Genomic DNA, 25,956 nt, shown 5'->3' on the forward strand with positions numbered 1-25,956 from the left:
CGTTCTCCATCCATCTCTGGCTCATCCGTTCTCCATCTATCCCTGGCTCATCCGTGCTCCATCCATCCCTGGCTCATCCGTGCTCCATCCATCCCTGGCTCATCTGTGCTCCATCCATCCCTGGCTCATCCGTTCTCCATCCATTCCTGGCTCATCCATGCTTAATCTGTGCTCATCCATGCTCCATCCATCCCTAGCTCATCTGTGCTCCATCCATGCTCCATCCATCCCTGGCTCATCCGTGCTTATCCATGCTCAATCCGTGCTCATCCATGCTCAATCCGTGCTCATCCATGCTCCATCTATCCCTGGCTCATCCATGCTCCATCTATCCCTGGATCATCCATGCTCCATCCGTGCTCATCCATGCTCCATCCGTGGTTATCCATGCTCCATCCATCCCTGGCTCATCCATGCCACAGCAGTGCTCATCCTTGCCACATCAATGCCACATCAGTTCTCATCCGTGCCACATCCATGCCACTTCAGTGCTCATCCGTGCCACATCCTTGGCACTACAGTGCCCATCAGTAAATCACAAAAGTGTAATAGGTAGTCAATTAGATTTGAAATGTATTTCCCTGATGGTGCTCCCTGCATGTTGGGCCTCTGTATGTGACCATGCTGTGGAAAAGTCTCCCACATGTGGTATCGCTATACTCAGGAGCAGAATGTATTTTGGGGTGTCATTTGTGATATGTATATGCTGTGTGTTAGAAATATCTTATAGGTGGACAACTTTTTGTAAAAAAAAAAAATGCGTTTTCATTTTCTTTCCATGTTTTCCAAAAACGTGTGGAAAAAAATGACATGTTCAAAAGACTCATTATGCCTTATAGAATATAAGTTGGGGTGTTTACTTTCCAAAATGGGGTTATTTTGTGGGCGTTTCCATTGTTCTGGTGCTCCAGGACCTTCAAAAGTGTAAGAGGTAGTCAGGAAATGATATGTGTAATTTATGCTCCTAGAACGCCTGAAGGTGCTCCCTGCATGTTGGGCCTCTGTATGTGGCCATGCTGTGTAAAATCTCACACATGTGGTATCGCTATACTCAGGAGGAGGAGTATAATGTGTTTTGGGGCGTAATTTGTGGTATGCATTTGCTGTGTGTGAGAAATAACCTGTGGGAAAAAAAAGAAAAAAAAATCTTCATTTGGCAAAGAATTGTGGGAAAAAATTACAACTTCAAAAAACTCACAATGCCTCTTACTAAATACCTTGGATTGTCTACTTTCCAAAAAGGGGTAATTTGGGGGGTATTTGTACTTTCCTGGCTTATTAGTGTCTCAAGAAATGAGAAGAAAAGAGCCGTCAGTACATCAGGTGAGATCAATTTTCAGTGATTGGCACCACAGCTTGTAGACTCTCTAACTTTCACACAGACCAAATAATGTACACATTGATTTGGGTTATTTTTTACCAAAGATATGTAGCCGTATACATTTTGGCCAAAATTTATGAAGAAAAATGATTAGTTTGCTAAATTTTATAACTGAAACAAAGAAAAATGCTTTTTTTTAAAAAAATGTCGGTCTTTTTTTCATTTATAGCGCAAAAAATAAAAAAACTCAGTGGTGATCAAATACCACCAAAAGAAAGCTTTATTTGTGTGGAAAAAAATGACAAAAAATTCATATGGGTAGCATGTTGCCTGACTGAGTAATTGTCATTCAAAATGTGAGAGCACCGAAAGCTGAAAATTGGTCTGGTTAGGAAGGGGGTTTAAGTGCCCAGTGGTCAAGTGGTTAAAATAATCACATTTTGTTGCTTTGCAGCCTGAAATGAAGACTGACACAGTTTTTGTTTTCATCCAGCTGTATTTATAAAATTCAAGTGAAAGATATAACACCAACATGCAAAAATATAACAAAAATTCAAAAACAATAACTGAGTTGGAAAAAGGATCACCCCCTTGTGTCTGTATTTTGTTGAACCACCTTTTGCTTTAATTCCAGCCATTAGTCTGTTGGGATATGTCTCTACTAACTTCAGTTAAATTTGATGGTGACCATTTGTGGTCTACAGTCTTCAAGTCATTCCACAGATTTTCGATGGGGTTTAAGTCTGGGCTCTAACTAGGCCATGGAAGGACATTCACCTTTTCCTCCTCCAACCACTGTGTGCTTATTGTTGTGTGCTTTGCATCATTGTCACGTATGAAGGTGGCCACAGCACCGGTCCCTGCCAGATCGGACGGCGCACTCCTTTGCTCCCTCTCATCCATCTAAGGCACTACAATGACAAAGCCTATGCTTTCCCTCTTATGGATACTTGATGCTACATTTCTTTGAGAGGTTCCAGGCTGTGGCCGACTGTTGTCTCCAACTCAATTCAGATATCTTATACCCATGATCAAATTGTGATCATTTGCATTACAATCACTACTGATAGGTTTATGCAACCTTACCTTACCCAATTGAATCTCTAGCTCCTGAGGAAGCGTTCTGCGTAACGCGAAACATGTAGAGCAACTAGAGAATATCTCACCGTGGATTACCAAACCTGCTGCACTTTGTCTGCCACAATTGTGTACCTATCTACTGTTCAAGTATTTCTCCTATATATGGACTAAGTGATATATGTATACATTTATAACCTTCTTTATGTTATACAAATATGCAGGTTAGGACTCTCACGGTGTATGATTATTAGGGTCCACATCTAGCCTGAATTGTTTTTAATTAATCTATGTGTGTCCATTGTCTTTTATAATTTTCCAATAAAATACCTTTATCTAATTTATTTTTTGTAGTCTAATACTATTGTGCCTCTAAAGTCCCATGCCTAGAGTTTTTCTTTTATCTATAAAACGTATGAAGGTAAACCTTCTTCCCATTGACAACTTTCTGGCAGAAGGCAGCAGATTTTCCTCAAGAATTTAACGGTATTTTGCCCCGTCCATTTTTCCTTCTATCCTGACAAGTGCTCCAGTCCTTGCTGCAGAGAACCCCCCCATAACAGGATATTACCACCCCAACCACCCCCCCCAAAACAGGATATTACCACCCCACCCCACCCCACCCACCCCAAAACAGGATATTACTACCACCCCCCCGTCCCCCCCCCCCCGATAACAGGACATTACCCCCTCCATGCTTTACTGTAGGAATAGTGTTATTTGGATGGTGAGCTGTATTGGATTTCCACCAGACATGTCGTTTGGTGTTGAGGCCAAATCATTACATTTTAGTCTCATCTGACCAGAACACCTTTTTCCATGTGGCCTCAGAATCTTCAAGGTGCGTTTTGGTAAAGCTCGGTGGTGACTACATGTGGCCTTTCTTGAGGAGCGGCTTTTTTCTTGCAACCCTCCCATACAAGCCACATTAGTGGATAATTTGTGATTATTGTTGTCACATGCACACAATGACCACTCTTTGACAGAGTTGCTGTAGGCCTCTTGGTGGCATCTCTGACCAGTTTCCTCCTGGCTTTCATCCAGTTTGGAGCGGCGTCCTGATCCAGGGAGGGTCTGTGTTGTACCAAATACTTTCCATTTCTTAATAATAGACTTTACTGTGCTTCTAAGCATTGGTAAAGCCTTTAAATTTGTTTTGGTATCTACTGACCTTAGATCCCAATGTCAGTGCCTTGCCACCAATAGTTGATTGTTTGCTTCAGTTGCTCCAGTTACCAGGGACTGAAATGCTCCAGGAAAGCTCTTTTCATGCTAAGCTGATTAAAATGACCATAGCTGATTACAGTTGAAAGTCAAATGGCTTTGTGTGCCATTGAGAAGGTGATTAGCTACACCTGATTGAATGTATAGAAGATTGCTGAGCGTCTGACAGCCATCAGCACCGCATCCCGTAATTTAACCACTTCTGTCCTGCCGTCATTATAAGTCGGCTGTTTGAAGAGGGATATCGTTGTTATCCTCTTCTTCAGCGGGCGGTCCGCTTTCAGATAAAAGTGGTCTCTGCGGCGGATTCGCCGCAAGATCACTCTTATCGGCGGTGGGAGAGGGCCTCCCGTCCCGCCGCTCCTCGGTGCCCTCTGCCGCTTACCATAGCCACCGGCAGAGGCGATCATGTCCTTGTCCCTGTTAGGTATGAAACAGATTTTAACTTGTAAACAACAAGTTTGAAAAATAGGCCCGGTCCTTAAAGCGGAGTTCAACCTAAAAATGGAACTTCCGCTTTCCGGAATCCCCCCCCCCCCTCCGGTGTCACATTTGGCACCTTCCAGGGGGGAGGGGGAGCAGATACCTGTCTAATACAGGTATTTTTCTCCCACTTCCGGGAATATATACCGGAGCCACCCGCGGGTATCTATGCCACTTCCGGCGCCTTCTCCGTTCCCCCCCCGCTGTCTTCTGGGAGACACAGGTCCCAGAAGACAGTAGGGACCAGCAGGATAGCGCAGCGTGAGTCGCGCATGCACAGTAGGGAACCAGGAATTGAAGCCGCAAGGCTTCACGTCCTTATACCCTTACCGAAGATGGCGGCGGCAGCACCCGAGAGCCGAGGGTGAGATCGGCTTCGGGTGCTGACGTCGCGGGCGCCCTGGACAGGTAAGTGTCCTTATTTTAAAAGTCAGCAGCTTTAAGTGGTTAATAAGTATAGCAAGCAAAGAGATTTGGGATTTTTAGGGTGCAAGAACACAATACAAAAATGTAAAAAAAAAAAATCAAAATTTTATTTTAACATTCAAATATTCAGAATCATTTCATCATATATATCCTATATATTCATACGGTAGATGGAAAGGGTGCAGTAGACTCCAATTCTCCTGAGGAAGTCATTGTATGGCGAAACATGTAGAGAATTGGAATCACTGCATCCCTTTCCATCAACCGTATGGATATATAGGCTATATGATGACAATGTTCTGAATATTTTAATGTTAAAATAAAATTTCTATATTTTTTTACATTTTTTTTTATTGTGTTCTTGTACCCTAAAAATCCCAAGTCTCTTTGCTTGCTACACCTGATTGAGTTTACAAGTCATTTTTAGGAGGGGGGGGGGTGATCCTTTTTCCAACTCTGTGATTTTGTTTTTGAATTTTTGTTATTTTTTTTTCTGACATGTTGGGGGTCATATCCTTCACTTGGACATTATAAGTTGCACTCTGAGTAAATACAGCTGAATAAAACAAAAAACGTGTCTGTCTTCATTTCAGGCTGCTAAGCAACAAAATGTGATTATTTTAAAAGGGGGGGGTGATACTTTTATATACCCGCTGTACAGAGAACACTGTACCAGAGACTGTTCCGCCTGACTACCATGTTGTCGGCATGAGATGTGTACCATGGGGTCCACCATTGTCTTTTCCTGCCCGCGGTCTTCTGCGATGTGATCATACCTTCACTTAATTAGGGAACATAGGTGGGAGAATTATGGAACAGGAAGTTTAGGGTGGAGTTCTCACTTAGGTTTGCTCTGGCTGTTATATTGCTGCCATGCGGAGCTGCTGATGTCCTACATATCGGTGGGATCACAGACTCTATTAATTGACGAGGAAGGTTACAGACCCTCTGGTGAGAAGGTTGCAGGCACCTAGGGAGTGCCACCTGTGTCACCTTGGTTGGTTCTGCTTACAGACAGTGACAAGCGGCAGTGCTGAGCCGGCACTTGTAACAGGAGTGCGAACCTGTGAAACGGCTGTGAACATTCAGAGGGTCGTCTGACAGGGTGCAAACAAAGGCAGAGGGGGGTTCGGAGCGAAGGAACCGTGCCGGCCTCGCTTTAACTAGGTCAGACGTGGAGTTCAACAGAAGAGACCTTCCCATATAGAACAGCAGACACCAGACATCGGCAAGCTGAGGCCTTCACTGCTGTTATAGCCAAGCTCCAGATCTATACATTAGAAGGCAGGAGGGCATGTGACCCGCTAGCTGCTCCGTCTCGTCTCATCTGCTTAGTGTGCAGCCTGATAACAGTTGGAGATGAGTGGACACCGATCGGCCTCTGCTGCAACCTCTCCCCTTGATACAAAATTACAATGCTGCAGTCTAAAAACTGGGGGGAGAGGATACTGAGGAAATGCTTCCTCCTTCCTGCAGCAGACTGATGACATCATCTCATCCTAGGCAAAGTTGCAGAATGGCACTCAAGGCAGCTTATTATTGAGGTGGAGCTTTTCTGAAAAATGACACTGTTATTGTGTATTGTGACACCAGGAACTTGGAAAGTTATACCCTGTTTCCCCGAAAATAAGACCTAGCGTGATTGTCGGTGATGGCTGCAATATAAGCCCTACCCCCCCCCCCCCCCCCCCCCAAATATGCCCGACCCTGTTTCCGCGAAAATAAGCCCTACCCTGAAAATAAGACCTACAAGGACTTTAACTAGGGCTTATTTGGGGGGTAGGGCTTATATTGCAGCCATCACCGACAATCACGCTAGGTCTTATTTTTGGGGAAACAGGGTAGTAAGACATAATTTGCCCATCCTGCACCCCCATCCACCCTTCAACTTCACACAAAAGGGGACGTTCCGCTTTGTTGCCTCCTCCCCCTCTCCTGTTTAACTTTTTTTTTTTGGGGGGGGGGGGGGGGGGGGGGTAGTGGTCACCTAGTTTTGATAGGTACCCATTCCCACTTACGCTTGGTTTGCCTAGGTGATCCGAGCGGAAGTTCAGCCCCCCCTCTTTGCCCGCAGCCTTCTGGAATACAACACAGCTACGAGAAGGTTGCGGGACCATTCAGAAATCGCAGAGTGGCTCGCGCATGCTCGGTGTTGAGCTGGCTGGCAGCTGGTTTCCCCACACTAAACATGGCGGTGCTGGGCACCCAAAGAACCAGCCCGAGTGAGGACAGAGCTGATGGATCCCCATGCTTCAGTATGAGGGACATATTGTGAATTTTCCAAATGTTTGCAAGCCCCTTACATCAAGGAGTGTCTATTCGAGTCTCCCCCCCCCCCCCCTTACATTCTGGAGTGCTCATTAGAGTTCCACCTCACATCCAGGGGTGCCTATTAGATTCCCCTCCTTAAATCCAGGAGAGCCCTTTGGAGTCTTCCCTTACATCCAGGAGTGCCCCTTAGAGTCCCCCTTACATGCTGGAGTGCCCATTGGAGTCCACCTTACATTCTAGAGTGCCCATTAGAGTTCCACCCCACATCCAGGAGTGCCCATCAAAGGGCGTGCCCTCCAGCTGGGCACTTCCTTACATCCAGGAGTGCCCATTAAAGGGGGGGGGGGGGGGCAACTCATTCCAGGATTACCCATCAGAGCCTCCCCTTACATACAGGAGAGCCTATTAGAGTCCTCCTTAAATCCAGGAGTGCCCATTGGGTTCTCCCCTTACATCCAGGAGGGCCCATTAGAGTTCCGCCTCACGTCCAGGAGCGCCTTACAGGGTTCCCCCTTAAATCTAGGAGCGCCTATCAGAGTCCACCGTTATTTCCTAAAGAGCCCACCAGAGCCCCCCCCCCCTTACATCCAGGTGTGCCCATCTGGGAGAGGGTCATGGCAGGCTGACTGGCAGTGGATGTGCCAGTCTCCATAATACACATACCACTGCCAGACACTAGGGGTATTTTCACAGACAGTTGCTGCGGGCCAGATGTGGCCTACAGTTCATATTTTGGGGAGCCCTGTTTTAGGCCAATCCTCCATTCTAAAGTATGTTACAAACCTCTTCATAAAACTCTGGTGGGCACTGGAGGCCTTTGGAATCTCTTCCTTCTCTGGGGCAAGATACATACAGCGCTACCCTGGCCGCTGCCAGTAACACATTGGCACATATCGTGGGGTGGCCAATGGGGCATCCTCCTATTCTTTTCACTTTGCTGGCAGGTGGAAACCTTTGATTCTGTTCTCCGCACAAAAATTCTTTTAGTGTCCGCCAACCTGATCTATCCCAATGCTTTGACACCTTTTCCCAAGCCTGAGGTTACCTGTTTATGTGGCCACTGTGTTTCTTCTTGACAAATGCCTGAACTCTATGTGCTGCCCAAAAGCCTTCCTGTCCCCAACATAGTCCCAGAAATATGAAACCGTGAGTAGAAGCTATCTGATGAAAATGTATGTATCATGTTCAAGCAGACCTTTCAGCTGAGGTGCAACTTTCCCCTGTCCTTCCTCACGGAATATGTTAAACATTTATGAAAAGTAAATACCTTTTTTTAATCTATATTTTAATGATGTCCACCCTCCCCCTGATTTTTGCCTAGGCAAGTATGGCATTCGTATTGGCCACCAACAGCCTCTTGGGATGTCCACGTCACCATCCCAGGAGGCTACAGTTGTGCTCATAAGTTTACATACCCTGGCAGAATTTATGATTTCTTGGCCATTTTTCAGAGAATATGATTGATAACACAAAAAACTTTTCTTTCACTGATGATTAGTGTTTGGCAGAAGCCATTTATTACCAATCAACTGTGTTTACTCTTTTTAAATCATAATGGCAACAGAAACTACCCAAATGACCCTGATCAAAAGTTTACATACCCTGGTGATTTTGGCCTGATACAAAATCACACAAAATGACACAAAATGACACAAAGGGGTTTGAATAGCTATTACCCTTTGATCTGTTTGGTTGTAATTAGTGTGTGTGTATAAAAGGTCAATGAGTTTCTGGACTCCTGACAGACCCTTGCATCTCTCATCCAGTGCTGCACTGACGTTTCTAGATTCTGAGTCATGGGGAAAGCAAAAGAATTGTCAAAGGATCTGCGTTAAAAGGTAGTTGAACTGTATAAAACAGAAAAGGGATATAAAAAGATATCCAAGGAATTGAGAATGCCAATCAGCAGTGTTCAAACTCCAATCAAGAAGTGGAAAATGAGGGGTTCTGTTGAAACCAAATCCCGGTCAGTTAGACCAACTAAAATTTCGGCCACAACTTCCATGAAAATTTTTCCTGACGCAAAATAAAACCCACAAATAACTTCAGGTGAAATACAGGACTCTCTGAAAACAGGTGGTGTGGCTGTTTCAAGATGCACAATAAGGAGGCACTTGAAGAAAGACGGGCTGCATGGTCGAGTCGCCAGAAGCAAGCCGTTACTACGCAAATGCCACAAAGTTTCCCGCTTACAATACGCCAAACAGCACAGAGACAAGCCTCAAACCTTCTGGCACAAAGTCATTTGGAGTGATGAGACCAAAATTGAGCTTTTTGGCCACAACCATAAACGCAACATTTGGAGAGGAGTCAACAATGATGACAGGTATGGAGGTGGATCGCTGATGATTTGGGGATGTGTGAGCTACAAAGGCACAGGAAATTTAGTCAAAACTGTTGGCAAGATGAATGCAGTATATTATCAAAAAATACTGAAGGAACATTTGCATTCGTCAGCCAGGAAGCTGCGCATGGGACGTACTTGGACATTCCAACATGACAATGATCCAAAACACAAGGCCAAGTCGACCTGTCATTGGCTACTGCAGAATAAAGTGAAGGTTCTGGAGTGGCCATCTCAGTCTCCTGACCTCAATATCATTGAGCCAATCTGGGGAGATCTCAAACGTGCAGTTCATGCAAGACAGCCCAAGAATTTACAGGAACTGGAGGCTTTTTGCCAAGAGGAATGGGCAGCTTTACCATCTGAGAAGAGTCTCATCCACAAATACCACAAAAGACTTCAAGCTGTCATTGATGTTAAAGGGGGCAATACACGGTATTAAGAACTGGGGTATGTAAACTTTTGATCAGTTGATTGATAAATGGCTTCAGCCAAACACTAACCATGAGTGAAAAAAGTTTTTGTGTTATCATTCACATTCTCTGAAAAATGGCCAAGAGATCATAAATTCTGTTGGGGTATAAAAACTTATGAGCACAACTATATGTCTTCCTGAGAGCCAAATTGTGTGATATTTCATTCTGCAACACGTAAAAATTGACCCTGCGCTGTCTGCACAGGAGCTGGATCTGATGTCACGTCGAAACAGAGACACATCGGGCTCCTGATGACAAAAAAAGATGGTGGCTTGAAAGGAGAGACGACACAAGAGAACTTCTGCAGCAAAGAGGACAACGCTGGAGTTTATTTTTATATTAATGGTATACAGGAACCTCTTTATGCAGAATTGATAGGCGATTTTCATTGGTAGTTGCAAGGTCCTCCTTAAGTGGAAAGACAATTCTAATCAGTTCCCACAGTTACCTCTGTGAGTTATAGCCGGGTCCCCCTGACTGCGCTGTGTGAGCATTAACGGTGCCTCCCGCTGATTTTGGCTGCTAGGCTGTGCAAGCACCTCAATGCGGTAGCTCAGCCAGAGCCCCTGCTGAGCGGTAACGGTGCAGAGACTCGTGCCAGATGGTGAAGATAGCAGGGCTTTGTCTGAGAATCTCATTGTTATCCTACAAACCAGGTTGAGTAATATTCACTGTCTCTTAATGTGACGACACTGCTGTGATGAGAAGATACATATAGCGCTACCCTGGCCGCTGCCAGTAACACATTGGCGCATATCTATGGGGCATCACCCTATTCTTTTCACTTTGCTGGCAGGTAGTAACCCTCCGTTGTTTTCTCTGCACACACGGTGTTCACTTGTTTTTATATAAAATGATTGATGTTCGCACACTTGGATCATCCAGCATGGTGGAAATTGTCTGTGATGGCGTCTCTGATTGCTAAAACATTTTTTTCCCCCTTGTTGACACCTGCATGTCTTGATAATGTTGAATACCAATACTTTCAATGCAAAGCTTCTGCTCCAAAAGCTTTACACTGGGAACAGTACTGCCCAAAACCAAGTACTATTTCATATGACCTACCACTTCCCCTGTTCCTCAACATAATCTCTCAGCCTATTCCTCAATCGAACCTCTTGGCCTAGGCTTGATTATTCAATATAACTTTTGGTCATACTGAATAATCCAATGTCTTACCCTATATTTCAACGTAAACCCTTGCCATATCCCTCAGCCTAACCTTCTGCTCTGTCCCTCAACCTAGCCTTCTGCTCTGTCTCTCAACCTAACCTCTCACTCTGTCCCTCAACCCAACCTCTCACTCTGTCCCTCAACCCAATCTCTCACTCGGTCCCTCAACCTAACCTATCACTCTATCCCTCAACCTGATCCCTCACTCTATCCCTCAGCCTAACTAACCTCTCACCCTTTCTCTCAACCTAACCTCTTACTCTGTCCCTCAACCTAACCTTTTGCTTTGTCTCTCAACCTACCCACTCTGTTCTACAAACGTAACCTCTCATACTATCCCTCAAACTAACCTCTTGCCACATCCCTCAACCTAACCTCTAAATTTAGCCTCTCAGTCTATTCCTTAATCAGACCTCTAGGCTTCTCTAGGCTTGAGTATAACCCCTGGTCATACTGAATAATAAATAATTTAACCCTATAATTCGACTTAATCTGTTGCCATATCTCCTAACCTATTCTCTCACTCTATTCCCCAATCCAACCTTTTATTCTATCCCTCAACCCAACCTCTCGCTCCATCCCTCAACCCAACCTCTCGCTCTATCCCTCAACCCAACCTCTCGCTCTATCCCTCAACCTAACCTCTCGTTCTGTTCCTCAACCCAACCTCTCGCTCTATCCCTCAACTCAACCTCTCGCTCTGTTCCTCAACTCTACTTCTTGCTCTATCCCTCAGCTCAACCTCTTGCTCTATCCCTCAACCTCTCGCTTTATCCCTCAACCCAACCCCTCGCTCTATCCCTCAACCCAACCTCTCATCCTGTCCCTCAACCCAACCTTTCACCCTGTCCCTCAACCTAACCTTTCACCCTGTCCCTCAACCTAACCTTTCACCCTGTCCCTCAACCTAACCTTTCACCCTGTCCCTCAACCTAACCTCTCACCCTATCCCTCAATCTAACTTCTAACCGTATTCCTTGACCTAATTTCTCACCATATTCCCCAACCTAACTTCTCACCTCAACCTAACACCTACCAAAAATCCTAAGCTAACCTTTCTCCTTATGCTTTTTTCAATGGTCTCACCCTAACTTTTAACTTTAGCTGCTTCCCCTACCCCTTAACCCAACTGCTAACCCTACCTCAAACCTTAAATCTAGCCTTATCTTAACTAAAACTATAGCCATATCCCTTAACCTAATTTCTAGCCGTATCTCTTGATTTAAATCTAGTCGTACCTCTCAACCTAACCTGTTGGCAAGCTAGCCCTGTTGCTCCAGCTAACTCTTTGGCCCTGAAACGTATAGATTAGCCATTCTCAAAAAAGGGTTCCCCCAGAGATTGCTAGGGGTTCCTTGAGCTGTGGCTGATTGACCTCCCACTGGATGGTGCCTGCATAGTTGCAAGGCCAATGCCGCTTGGAAAAGCCAGCAACATGATGCCAATGATCTTTTTAACCGTCTGTAAGGGTGACATTCCGACCACCACTGTAAGAGTATTATTATTATTCTACCGACTACCCATGAATAGGGCATCTTTTCATTTTCCCATCCAAATTAACTTATCCAGTAAGGGTTCCCAGAGAACATTATTAAAGGTAAAAAAGGTTGACAAAGACTGTGATAAACATTAGGCTCAATTCATGAAACTAACACACTAGAAAAAGTATACTTATTTTCAGACAAGTAACAATTATTTTCAGTTGAGTCCAATCAAATTTGAAAATTGGCTATGCTGATAATTTTACAGCTTAGATTTAAGGACTACCTAAAGTCAAAAATTGACCTCCAGGAAGGCTGGACCTGGGCAGGGTGCTCTGAGGACAGGTGTAAAAGAGGAACATTCAGCTCACAGTGTGGTCATAGAACGTCATTTGTCTGTCAGTGATATGTCTCAATGGTTCTTTACTATACACTGTGTGTACTGTGCCAGCTGATGACTGGCAGGGAATTTCACATGCTTTTAGGTAACAGAGCGTTCTGTCTTGGGCATTGTGCCACACTGGTGCCGAGGAGAGTGCCAGCTGCTGATGCCATCATTTACATATTGATGGGAATGTGAAAATGAGGTGGTGAAATTTCTGTATCTTCATATATAACGAGCAGGATAAAACACTCAGAACGTTTAAAATTCCACTATCGTATTTCCACTGACCTTCTCCAGTCCAATACAGGGTGGGGCAGTCTACAAAGAGCAGAGAGGATACCCAGGGGATGTATTGGCACACAGTCCCTTACCAGTCTCCATGAAGTCTCTGCACCATAACTGATTTTGTTGTCTTGTATCTGTATGGAGTGCTGGTGACTGCATTCTCTCTTAAGGTGTTTCAGTTATGTATAGTATAAATATCAGCAACCACGTTTAGTACACATACAACATTAATAGAAAAGTAAAATCTACAATTGTACCACATGGATTTAGATCACTATATTATATAGCGAAATGTCTGTGGGCACCTGATCATCACACCTATAGGAGCTTGTTGGACATTCCATTCCAAAACCATGGCCATAAATATGGAGTTGGCCTCCTTTGTGGCTATACCATCCTCCACTTTTCTGGGGAGGCTTTTCACTAGATTTTTGAAGGTGTCTGTGGGAATTTGTGCCCATTTCTGAGGTCAGGTACTGATGAGAAGAACTGGCTCACAACCAGCGTTCCAATTCATCCCAAAGGTGCTCAGTAGGGTTGAGGTCAGAGCTCTGTACAGGACACCAAACTGGTCATACCATGTCTTTATGGAGTGGAACAGAAAAGGGTCTTCACCAAACTTGATACCACAAGGTTGTTAGACCACAGTTCTCTTCTATGTCTTCGTATGATGGAGTATTAACAGTACCCTTCACTGGAGACACCTGAACTCCATCTAGCGAGGGGGTGTCCACATAGTTACATAGTCAGGTTTAAAAAAAGACACAAGTCCATCTAGTTTCAACCATATACTTTTGGCTATATAAGGAAGGTCTAATGGCCAGATGTCTTGGTTAGATAATATAGCTATGAAGAATTTAAAGGGTCAAACCACCCCAAAGTAAATATCCAGGTTGAATGTGATGGGCATTGTCAGCTCCTGGCTACTTAGCTGTGTTGGATGCTCCAGTAAGAAGTGCTCCCTGTTGTAATTCCAAGCTCTGTTCCTCTCAACTTGGAAATGTTGGATGTTCCTGCTCACCTTTGTGCATTCCAGCTCCTCCTTTTTTTTTTTAATATTTCGTTCTAGCGGTAGTGAAGGTTCGAGAGTTCCCCTTGTCGGATAACGGATGAGTATAAGTACATAATTCTAGGATAACTAATAGCTAATCTACATATTTTATTTTGTGAAGCACTTTTGTGAGAGATTGTATGAAATATTTTTATTTTTTTTGTTTGTTTTAAAAATTTAAACGAAAAGAAGAAAAAATAAATTCTGTTCAGTGGATTTTTATTTATTTTTTTTATTTTCATTTTTTTATATTTTTATCCAATCTACTTTTCTTTTTATACTCTGCATATTAACATCACAGCCTTCCAAGTAGATGTAGATCAACTGTGTTCATATAGAGTTCTGTATATAGAGGTGCTACAGTTTATTAGAGGTGCACCAAATGGAAATTTTGGTGCCAAAACCGAAAAAGACTTTTTAAATTCAAATTAAATTTATATTTTTATATATAATTGTATTCTACTTTTTAGTTGGTTCCCGACCTCCCTATAGCAGATTTACTATATATATATATATATATATGATTCTGCCGCCATAACTAGTAAAAAAAAAAAAAATAATTAAAAAAATCCCATAGTTTGTAGACGTGATAACTTTTGCGCAAACTAATCAATATACACTTATTGGGATTTATTTGATCAAAAACATGTAGCAGAATATATATTGGCCTAAACTGATAAAGAAATTCAATTTTTTAAAATGTTTTATGTTATGATATGTTTTATAGCAGAAAGTTTTATATATATATATACTTTTTTTTTTCAAAATTGTTGCTCTTTTTTTGTTTATAGCACAAAAAAAAAAAAAAACGCAGAGGTGATCAAATACCACCAAAAGAAAGCTTGATTTGTGGGGAAAAAAAAGGACATCAAATTTATTTGAGTGCAGCTTCACACGACCGCGCTAATGGTCAGTTAAAGTGTGTTAGGAAGGGGGGTAAATCTTCCGGAGGTCAAGTGGTTAATTAATATCATGAATGTAAATGAATATGAATTTATTGTCGGCCATTAGCGGCACCTTTAGCGCAAGAAAGAAAAATGCATCCCTTTAAACTCTATGTATGTCTTCACACTGGTCCGTTGCGCTTCCGTTGTGTTAAAAATCTTGCTGCATCTTTGGTCAGTTAAAAAAAAAACGCACCAAAATCGCGCCTCCCCGTTAAAATGCGTTGAAAACGCAGCAAGGACACATCAATAACGCACGCCGTATTACGTTTTTGCTGCGTTTTTTTTTTTAGTCACACGACCTATGAAAAACACACCATAAGCTCTGGAAAATCGCTGCAAAATCGTGTGCGTTTTTGGCGCCATTATCAGCACCTTTTGGAATGGCGCAAACACCATTTTTCAGCCGCCGAAATATCGGTGCATCTCTACAATTTATTTATTCTTTCACATTTTTTGTTGGTAGAACTCGATAGACTTTTTGTTCTTCAACCTTGTAACCAGATCACTGTAATTGAATGACATTCACTTTGTGCATTATGTATAATAAACACTTTTTTTTTTTTTTCTAGCAGAGGCCCTAGAGAATAAAATGGTGGTTGTTGCAATTATTTTTATTTGTGCAGCAGTTTTATCAAATGCAAATTTTCTGGAAAAAATGTATTGAACACAATATAATACCCAAGTGTTTGGTTAACCACTTTAGCCCCGGAAGGATTTACCCCCCTTCCTGACCAGAGCACTTTTTGCGATTCGGCGCTGCGTTCGCTTTAACTGACAATTGCGCAGTCGTGCGACGTTGCACCTAAACAAAATTGACGTCCTTATTTCCTCACAAATAGAGATTTCTTTTGGTATTAATTGATCACCTCTGTGGTTTTTATTTTTTTGGGTTATAAACAAAATAAGACTGACAATTTTGAAAAAAAAAAAAAAAAAGCAATATTTTTACTTTTTGCTATAATAAATATCCCCCAAAAATATATAAAAAAACAAGTTTTTTTCCTCAGTTTAGGCCGATATGTATTCTACTACATATTTTTGGTATAAAAAAAATGGCAATAAGCGTATATTGATTAGTTTGCGCAAAAGTTATAGCATCTACAAAATAGGGGATAGATTTACGGCAGACACTTTTGACACTACTTTGGGACCATTGTCATTTATACAGCGATCAGTGCTATAAAAATGCACTGATTACAGTGTAAATGACACTGGCAGGGAAGGGGTTAACAATTAGGGGGCGATCAAGGGGTTCAGTGTGTCCTAGGGAGTGATTCCAACTGTGGGGGGAGGATGGGCTACCTAGGACATGACCGCGATCACAGCTCCCGATTTAAAAAAAAAATAAAAATTTTGTTTGTTTTAATATTTTTTTGACACCTACCCTTTTTTTTTTTTTAAACTTTATTACTATCCCAAAGGAAGAACGACATCCCTTGTGATAGGATGGGCTGTGACAGGTCCTTTTTATGCAAAGATCTGGGGTCTATTAGACCCCAAATCTCTCCTCCTGGCCTCCAAAGCATCCGATCAATCTGCGATCGGTCTGATCAGATGCTTTCAAACAACAAACCGAAACCGTAAGTGACAAAGATCCTCATTGCTTTTAGTTTTTGATACCAGAGAAGAGAACTTCTATTCCTTCCTCTGTTCTCACCCAATGCGACCAAGACAGTCACATTGTTCCCGGGCTCCCCTCCCCCCCCCCCCCCGATGGGATGTTTGGTGGGTCTGGGGAGGGGGGGGGGCCCCTGTAGGAAATGAATGGCACTTAAAAAAATCATGTTTCGATCATTTCTGCAGTGAAGACCGAGATATCACTCTTCCCGTCTGAGGATGTACCCCCTTTTTCCTTAATTCTTGGTGGAATAGATACAAGGTTTAGGAAACGTTCCTCACAGATTTTGCTCCATAGTGACCTGATAGCATGAAAAGAGCTGTGTTTTTTTTTTTTTTTTTTTTTAAATTCCGACTCGTTTTGCGAGCGTCACAAGACGAGCGGGATTCAAGCCTCTGGTGTGTGCAGTACTGCATGTGTCCAGAGGTGTGGGGGGGCGCCGGAGACACTCAGAAGTGCTCAGAAACAATCCTTTCCTGAGTGTCTCTGAGCTTCTCCAAGTGTTTCCGAGTGTCTCTGAGCTTCTCCAAGTGCTTCCGAGTGCCTCTGAGCTTCTCCAAGTGTTTCCGAATGTCTCCGGCGCCCCCCCCCCCACCTCTGGCCACATTCGGTACTGCATACACTAGCAGTGGCTGTGGAACGAATTATCTGAGTTTCCATTGATCCCTATGGGGAAACTCACTTTGATATGCGAGTGCTCTGGATTACAAGCATTCCTCTGGAACGGATTATGCTCGTAATCCAAGGTACTACTGTATATCTTAGCGCTGCTGGTCTCCTGCATCCTCTTTGCAGCCATTTCCTCTCTACATACACTCCAGCAATGGCTTGCATGGCATTTCTCAGGACGCTGACAGCGGCCGACCATGACTGTGTAATGTGGGTTTACACAGCTACTTGTAGTCTTCATTAAAAGCCTGTTTGACAAGGTGACAACGCCGGAGCACACCTGGGAGCCAAGGACGGAGCGTTGTCACCCTGTACCAGGAAGTGTCGGAACAAAGGATTATTTTAAAGAAAGTTGCAGATTTTAAAAGATTGAAACATACTTTTAAGTTGACATTGACGGGACTTTAATAGGTGTGTTTAACCTCCTCCCGCCCACCATATGGACAAATGACAGCGTGCGGGATACTCTTGTTCTGGGCCAGCGTCATATGACGTCGCCCCAGTCTCACTTCGATCGCACGCCCGTGGGGGGCGTGCAGTGCGGCAATCGCGGGCGCCAAGACGCGACCCTTATCTCGATGACGAGCCGAGGCTTTTTGCCAATGTGATCGGCTCTGTCCAATCACATCACATGTAAACAAGGAGATGCTGTCTATTGGCTCTCCTCACCTTATACTGACAGAGTGTGAGGAGAGGAGAGCCAATCAGCGGCATTTCCTCACAGGAGAGATCTGTATAGAGCCACTGTTCATTAGTGCAGCCCCAACAGTGCCCATCAATGATGCCACTCTGTACCCATAAGTGATACCAATCTGTGACCATCAGTGATGCCAATCAGTGCTGCCTTTCAGTGACCATCCGTACCACCTATCATTGCCCACCAGTGCCACCTATGAGTGCTCATCAAAGCTGCATATTAGTGCCACCCCATTAGTGCCCTTCAGTGCTGCCTCATCAGTGCAGCCAATCTGTGCCACCTATCATTTGCCCACAAGTGCCACCTATCATTGCCCACTGGTGTCACCTATCATTGCCCACCCGTGCCACCTATCATTGCCCACTGGTGTCACCTATCATTGCCCATCAGTGCCACCTATCAGTGCTCATCAAAGCTGCAGATTAGTGCCTTCTCATCAATGCCACCCCATTAGTGCCCTTCAGTGCTGCCTCATCAGTGCAGCCTATCCGTGCCACCTATCATTTGCCCACCAGTGCCACCTATCATTGCCCACCAGTGCCACTGATCATTGCCCACCAGTGCCACCTATTAGTGCTCATCAAAGCTGCATATTAGTACCTCCTCATCAGTGCCCATCAGTGAAGAAGAAAAATCACTTATTTACAAAAATTTCTGCCAAAAAAATAAGAAAAAAATCTTTTTTTTTTTTCAAAATTTTTCGATCATTTTTCAATTTTTTAGGCAAAAAATAAATAAAAAATCGGTAATGATTAAATACCACCAAAAGAAATCTCTACTTGTGTGAAAAAAAATAATAAAAATGTTATTTGGGTACAGTGTTGTATGACCGCGTAATTGTCATTCAAAGTGTGACAGCGCTGAAAGCTGAAAATTGGCCTGGGCAGGAAGAGGGGTGAAAGTGCCCGGTATTGAAGGGGTTAAATTGGGGCATTCCATGCAAAATTGTGTGAGGTGCAGATTCTAGGCCCTCCTTTATATCTTTATTTTTGAGGGTGAGTCTACCAGCACAGGGCAGGGATGGCGGTGCCCTTATGAAGTGTCCTGGTGGGCGGGGATGGCGGTGCCCGTATCAAGTGTCCTGGTGGGCGGGGATGGCGGTGCCCGTATGAAGTGTCCTGGTGGTCAGGGATGGCAGTGCCCGTATGAAGTGTCCTGGTGGGCAGGGATGGCGGTGCCCGTATGAAGTGTCCTGGTGGGCAGGGATGGCGGTGCCCGTATCAAGTGTCCTGGTGGGCGGGGATGGCGGTGCCCGTATCAAGTGTCCTGGTGAGCGGGGATGGCGGTGCCCGTATGAAGTGTCCTGGTGGGCAGGGATGGCGGTGCCCGTATGAAGTGTCCTGGTGGTCAGGGATGGCGGTGCCCGTATCAAGTGTCCTGGTGGGCGGGGATGGCGGTGCCCGTATGAAGTGTCCTGGTGGGCAGGGATGGCGGTGCCCGTATGAAGTGTCCTGGTGGGCAGGGATGGCGATGCCCGTATGAAGTGTCCTGGTGGGCAGGGATGGCGGTGCCCGTATGAAGTGTCCTGGTGGTCAGGGATGGCGGTGCCCGTATGAAGTGTCCTGGTGGGCAGGGATGGCGGTGCCCGTATGAAGTGTCCTGGTGGTCAGGGATGGCGGTGCCCGTATGAAGTGTCCTGGTGGGCAGGGATGGCGGTACCCGTATGAAGTGTCCTGGTGGGCAGGGATGGTGGTACCCGTATGAAGTGTCCTGGTGGGCAGGGATGGCGGTGCCCGTATACAGTGTCCTGGTGGGCAGGGATGGTGGTGCCCGTATGAAGTGTCCTGGTGGGCAGGGATGGTGGTACCCGTATGAAGTGTCCTGGTGGGCAGGGATGGCGGTGCCCGTATACAGTGTCCTGGTGGGCAGGGATGGTGGTGCCCGTATGAAGTGTCCTGGTGGGCAGGGATGGCGGTGCCCGTATGAAGTGTCCTGGTGGGCAGGGATGGCGGTGCCCGTATGAAGTGTCCTGGTGGGCAGGGATGGCGGTGCCCGTATGAAGTGTCCTGGTGGGAAGAGATGGCGGTGCCCGTATGAAGTGTCCTGGTGGGCAGGGATGGCGGTGCCCGTATGAAGTGTCCTGGTGGTCAGGGATGGCGGTGCCCGTATGAAGTGTCCTGGTGGGAAGAGATGGCGGTGCCCGTATGAAGTGTCCTGGTGGTCAGGGATGGCGGTGCCCGTATGAAGTGTCCTGGTGGGAAGAGATGGCGGTGCCCGTATGAAGTGTCCTGGTGGGCAGGGATGGCGGTGCCCGTATGAAGTGTCCTGGTGGGCAGGGATGGCGGTGCCCGTATGAAGTGTCCTGGTGGGCAGGGATGGCGGTGCCCGTATGAAGTGTCCTGGTGGGAAGAGATGGCGGTGCCCGTATGAAGTGTCCTGGTGGGCAGGGATGGCGGTGCCCGTATGAAGTTTCCTGGTCGTTGGGGGCAGATGGGCCCGGAGTCGGTGGCGTGTTTACATGTCATGGAGTCCGGCCCGGGAAGTGGCTAAGTAAGGCTGTTAATGTTTTTTAAGAAGCTCTAAATATAACCGAACACTCGTCACTGTGACAGCAGCCGTACACGTCTGTACCCCGTCCTGCCAACGCTCTGTCAACAGCCTCATAGCCAGCCTTCTCACAAACACTGTAACTATATCCACACACCCCTCCGCATATCCTTAACACACTGGAATGCCAACTGGACGGGCACCGAGATATGAGCCGTAGCTGGCAGGACGGCAGAGACAAGGCGATTGCTGGCATCGGGACCAGAACTTTCCTGTGCCAGGAAATGGCTCATAAGGACTCTCTGGTTCAAATCCACCATTGAAATATGTAGAACTATCTTACCCGATGAGCGACGTCCTGGCAGCGTGAATAGATCGGCGTCCTGAATTTATGCATCCCAGCTTGGTCTTCATTCCCCCCTCTGCCTGATTGGGCAGTGGAGGAGCTGATTGAATTCTGCCCCTCCCTCTCCCAGTCCCCTCTGGCTTAGGCATATAGGAGGGTACTCCCCCGTGTGCCAGGACCATTGATAAAGCAGTACGGCTGGCCCTCCTGTACCAGGCCCGGGCCCTATCAGTTCAAAAGAGGGGCCTGGGCACCTGCTGAGCGGGAGGACTTGGGGGGCACTGCCTTATTACAGACACTAATCCTCTTGTTCTTCCCCCTGCAGCGCTGTTGGCGTCTCCTCCTCTACCTCCCGCTGCGCTGCAAGGGGATCAGTTCTAGAATCTACGCTCCCATCCCCCTCCTGCCCAGACCCCCTGTGTCCCCCCTCTCATCATTGGCGGCTTCCCTGCTCTCCTCTCCTGCTGACTGCTGTTGCGGGCACTGTTTTCAGGATGTACAGCCAGGAAAGGGGAAGGTAAATATGTCATTCATTGGCCCCTTCATTTTTATTTTATTTTTTTTGAATGAACACAGTGAGCGATCAGTATCGATCCCTCCTGTGTCCATTCATCAGTGAAGCATAGTAAACTCTTTAATCATAGTAAACTATGCCTCAGACCGCTTCCTTTTCATTCATCTCTGCAGATGAGGCTGCAGCGATAGAGACAAATAAATCTATGACCGAGGACAGTGCCACCCCATTAGTGCCCTTCGTCCCTAAAGGTGAGACATCAGGGGTCTGCTTCGGCCCCTAATATTTCATCAAAGCCCCCCAAAATGTAAAAAAAAATAAATAAGAATAAAATCTAAAAAAAAAAAATATAAAATTTCTAAAAAAAATAATTTAAAAAATTCAAAGTGATTGTAAAGGTATGTTTTAGTTTTTTTTAACTACTTGCCGCCCGCGCTATACCCGAAAGACGGCTACAACACGGGCCTTACATGCCGGGAGGGTGTCCATAGACGTCCTCCCATGGATGAGCTGCCTGCGGGTCGAGCGCGGCGCACTCTGTTTTCACTGAGTCTATGAGACTCGGCTGATCACAGATCGGAGTAAGGGGCAGATCCCGCCCCTTAACCACGTGATCAGCTGTCAGCCAATGACAGCTGATCACATGATGTAAACATGAGATCAGTATTTTTTTGCATGAGGGGGAAAAAAAAAACAAGACGCTCACCGGCTTCTGTCGGAGGGACATCGATCCCTCACACAGAGTCGTGGCTGCCTCATCTGTACCACCTATCAGTGCCCACAGTGCCACCTATCAGTGCCCACAGTGCCACCTATCAGTGCCCACAGTGCCACCTACCAGTGCCCACCCATGCCACCCATCAATTCCCACCAGTGCCACCCATCAATGCCCACCAGTGCTGCCTATCAGTGTCACCTACCAGTGCCACCTCATTAGTGCCACCTTATCAGTGCAGCCTCATCAGCGCACATCAACGAAGAAGAAAAATTACCTGTTTGCAAAATTTTATAACAAACTATGAAACAGTTTTTTTTTTGTTTTTTTTTTTCAAAATATTCTCTTTTTTTCGTGTTTTTTTTTTTTTTCAAAATTTTTTGTCTTTTTTTTTTCGTTTTTTTTTTTTTTTTTTTTTTTTTTTTTTCAAAATTTTCTGTCTTTTTTTCAGTTTTTTTTTTTTTTTAGCAAAAAATAAAAAACCCAGCAGTGATTAAATACCACCTAAAGAAAGCTCTATTTGTGTGAAAAAAAAAATGATAAAAATTTCATTTGGATACAAACGGTAGAAAACAGTTCCTGTTTATTTGTTCGCTGTACAGTTGTAGTTGCTCTTCGTGCCGTCTGTTTTCTGGATGTATTTGATTTGTCTCCTCCATTATCTAATACTCTTCATCTCTGTTTCCCAGGAAAGCCTCTGCAGATCAAGCCCAGACTATGACGTTGTCCGGTCCTCTACAGGTCCGATTATTTGGAGCGACTACAACTCAGGGTCCCGCATTCCTCCCCCCACAGAGCTCCACCCAGAGGGCTTTGTGTGTATTATCCTGTATTATCCTCCTGGGCCCGATTGGTGATGACCGAACACGTAAATCCCCACCAGCCGTTTAACCGTGTTTTGGCGATCTTTTGTGTTCCCGAGGAACGCGCGCACATTTCATAGTCTATACTTCTACAGAGATATCTATTTAATTTCATGCTGGCAATTCAGCCAAGAAAGTTTATTTCATAGTTTTTGGTATAAGAGAAATTTATAATTATTTTATATATTTTATATCTTTGGTGCTGTGGGCGGAGTCTACATTTTGTGTTTTTTTTTCAGTGTTAAGTGAGTAAAACTCACCAAAATTCTCTTAGGGCTCGTTCACGGCAGCAGCATTGCCCAACGTAAGCCACAGGGCAAGACCAAGGAAAAGTTTCCTATGGCTTCAGTTCATACCGATGCAGTGCGTTGGCGTGCGCTGAAAAAAATAAAAAAGAATAGGATAGGTTGCATTTGTGTGCAGCGGCATGCTGTAAAGCTTTGCAGTGCAACTGCAGCAATTAAGAATTACATTCAGCTGGAAAGAAAGGAAGCACTGTGGTGCTTTTTTATCAATGCATTTCGATGCATGACAGTGCGCATTTACAATGTACACCAGCATGCGCATGTTATGCGCACATGTGTAATGTGAAAGAGCCCTTAGCAGTCTCCCTCTGCTGCCATTTTTCTTAATGTTAGGAGGTGGCCTTTCTGCACTACATTTACCATACTGGGCAATGGCATAGCATGGCATTGAATATGGAAGGCATTGGCCTGTACTGGAACAGACGTTTGTACAACCCTCTGCGCACCGTACAGCCTTCTCTCCGTACCCTTCCCCCATGTGAAAAAATGCAGAGCCATTGTTCTCACCCTTTTTTTACTGTCTCTTGATCTTCACCCACACCCCAGAGATTTGCAGTGTTAATGCGAAATTCCAGGCACCATTAAAGTCTGTGTATAGAGAAAACCTTGTATTTATGGATAGAATAGGAATGGGTTAAATCCCCCCATTAGTTTATTTTATTTTTTTGCCATCTGCATCCCCTTAGGATGTTTTCTCCTCACTTCCTCTCCAGTAGACACAACAGGAAGTGAGAGGTAATCTCCCCCCCATAGAATACCCTCTTAGACACTGGAACAGATGCCCCCCCCTAGTCAACAGGACAAATAGAGAATGTGAATGTGTCTAACAGAGCTGGCTTCAGGATTGGACATTTGGCCAGTTACTGCCCAGAAGGAAGATGTTCCGGTAGTCCTGAGTCATAGGGCATGCAGGGTGGATGGAACTGCTAGTCACATGACACGGGGTAGACGTGGTGGATCCACACAGCCTGCCCCTGTATCCTGATGGATCCTCCCGTTTGGCATATCTGAGGCCATGATTAGGAGTATGGCAGCTGAGTAATCCCTAGGAGTATCTTGTTAACCGGGTATTACACGGATGCTGGTAGAGACCAATTACGACCTCAGAGGTGTGGTGGGGTTTGCTGCCTGTTCCCGATGTCACTGCCTTCCTGAACAAATCTTAGGCCTTAGGTTTTTTTTTTTGGCTGTTATGCTGGCCTTGAAACTTTTTGAGTCACTGACCTTGAACAAGTTTACAGATCAAGAACGTCAGAAGTCTTCCTGGCACTAGAGGGTCTACCTTGACAGCCAGATGTCTTGCATTTTTAGGAGAGGTCCACATTTGCAGTCTCCTGGTCACCTATATTTGTAGAACCATCTGTCAGTAGATCACACGGGGCAAAGTGGGAATAGGAGATGATCGAAAAGGTTTCACAAGGCAGGGGCCCCTTTCATTGCCTTATTAGAATTCTTCCTCTGTATTACCTGTAAGTCCTGAAACCCAAACCATATTTACTCGGAGGTGGAGCTCAGACATTTCCAACCGCCACAGTAAACACACTGAGGTGGAGCTTAGACATGTCCAACCCCTGCAGTACACACCCTGAGGTGGAGCCTGGACATGTCCAACCCCCTGCGGTACACACCCTGAAGTGGAGCTTAAACCTGTCCAACCCCCCCCCCCCCGCAGTACACGCCCTGAGGTGGAGCTTAGACATGCCCAACCCCCACAGTACACACAACTTCGAGGTGTCTGCATTGCATCGTAGATTGGGGTTGTGTTCGTGTTCCAGCTTGGAACAAAGTTGAAGTATATGTCTGAGCAAAAAAAAGACAAACTAGTTAGTTCATCTCTGCAGTACCAGCACAATTCTCCATTTATTTTTTAATACTGGAAATACATTTACCTGCCAGAAATCCAGTGAGCTCATAACTTCCTAGGATATGGGAGTTCACCGCTCCAAGGTAATTACCTCTCCTAGAATCAGCCGTCTCCACAATCCATGCAGGGTGCTGGCTCTGTTTGCAACAGAGGTAATAGAGAAAATAAATAGCTGGATAGCCGCACTCCAACAAATTCACCTCTATTATATAAAAATAGATATCAAGGCATCATAGGTGGGTACAAGACTAACTACTGCACAGCCGCTGACGCGTTTCACACCGCATGTGCAGTTAATCTATACCCACCTATGATGCCTTGATATCTATTTTTATATAATAAAGGTGAATTTTTTGAAGTGCGGCTATCCAGCGTTTTTTATTTTCTCTAGCTCATAACTTCCTGTAGTGATTTAACAATATGGCCTCTACTACACTAAAATTCCCAAGCAACTGAACTCCATTACGTTCAAAACTACAGTCAAGTGTCCGGACTTCCACCCTCACATTTGTCTCCCCAAATCCCTTCTGGAGTTCTTTACAATCCAGGACTCCCGTACACCCCATGCTCTGCCTATACACCCCGGTTCTACATCCCTTCCCCCCATATGACTTTCTGTAGCTTTTTTTTCCTTCCTTTCTCCTTTCTAAAACACCCGCCTGGTATTTTATCTTTTTTCTGACTTTTTTGGGCATCCCTGGTGACCCCATAATTGGAGTAACATCTATCATTCAATATACATAATTGGATTCTACTGCCAGAATTCACCTACTTGCTGCAATTTTAATCTATTCCCCATGTGGACAGTCTGAGACAAGACACCCCCTTTTTATTTGCGGTTTGACTTTCCCTATTTCTTGCATTCACCCATATTCTGAAAAAATTTTTTTTTGTGAGAGTTTCTTTGGGATATACGGTGATACTTCTATGTATA

General features: G+C 45.0%; 1 protein-coding gene across 1 annotated transcript in view; it reads left to right on the forward strand.

The window, feature by feature from the left end:
- ZC3H3 (zinc finger CCCH-type containing 3) overlaps positions 1 to 24,813 on the forward strand; it is a 282,488-nt gene extending 257,675 nt beyond the window's left edge. Inside the window, exon 9 of the mRNA XM_073632632.1 lies at positions 22,680 to 24,813. Coding sequence (XP_073488733.1) covers positions 22,680 to 22,711 — 32 coding nt within the window. The 3' untranslated portion in view covers positions 22,712 to 24,813. The remainder of the gene's footprint in view (positions 1 to 22,679) is intronic.
- The last annotated feature ends 1,143 nt before the right edge of the window (positions 24,814 to 25,956 follow it).

This window comes from Aquarana catesbeiana, linkage group LG05 (assembly GCF_042186555.1).
Source record: "Aquarana catesbeiana isolate 2022-GZ linkage group LG05, ASM4218655v1, whole genome shotgun sequence".
Lineage (NCBI taxonomy): Eukaryota > Metazoa > Chordata > Amphibia > Anura > Ranidae > Aquarana > Aquarana catesbeiana.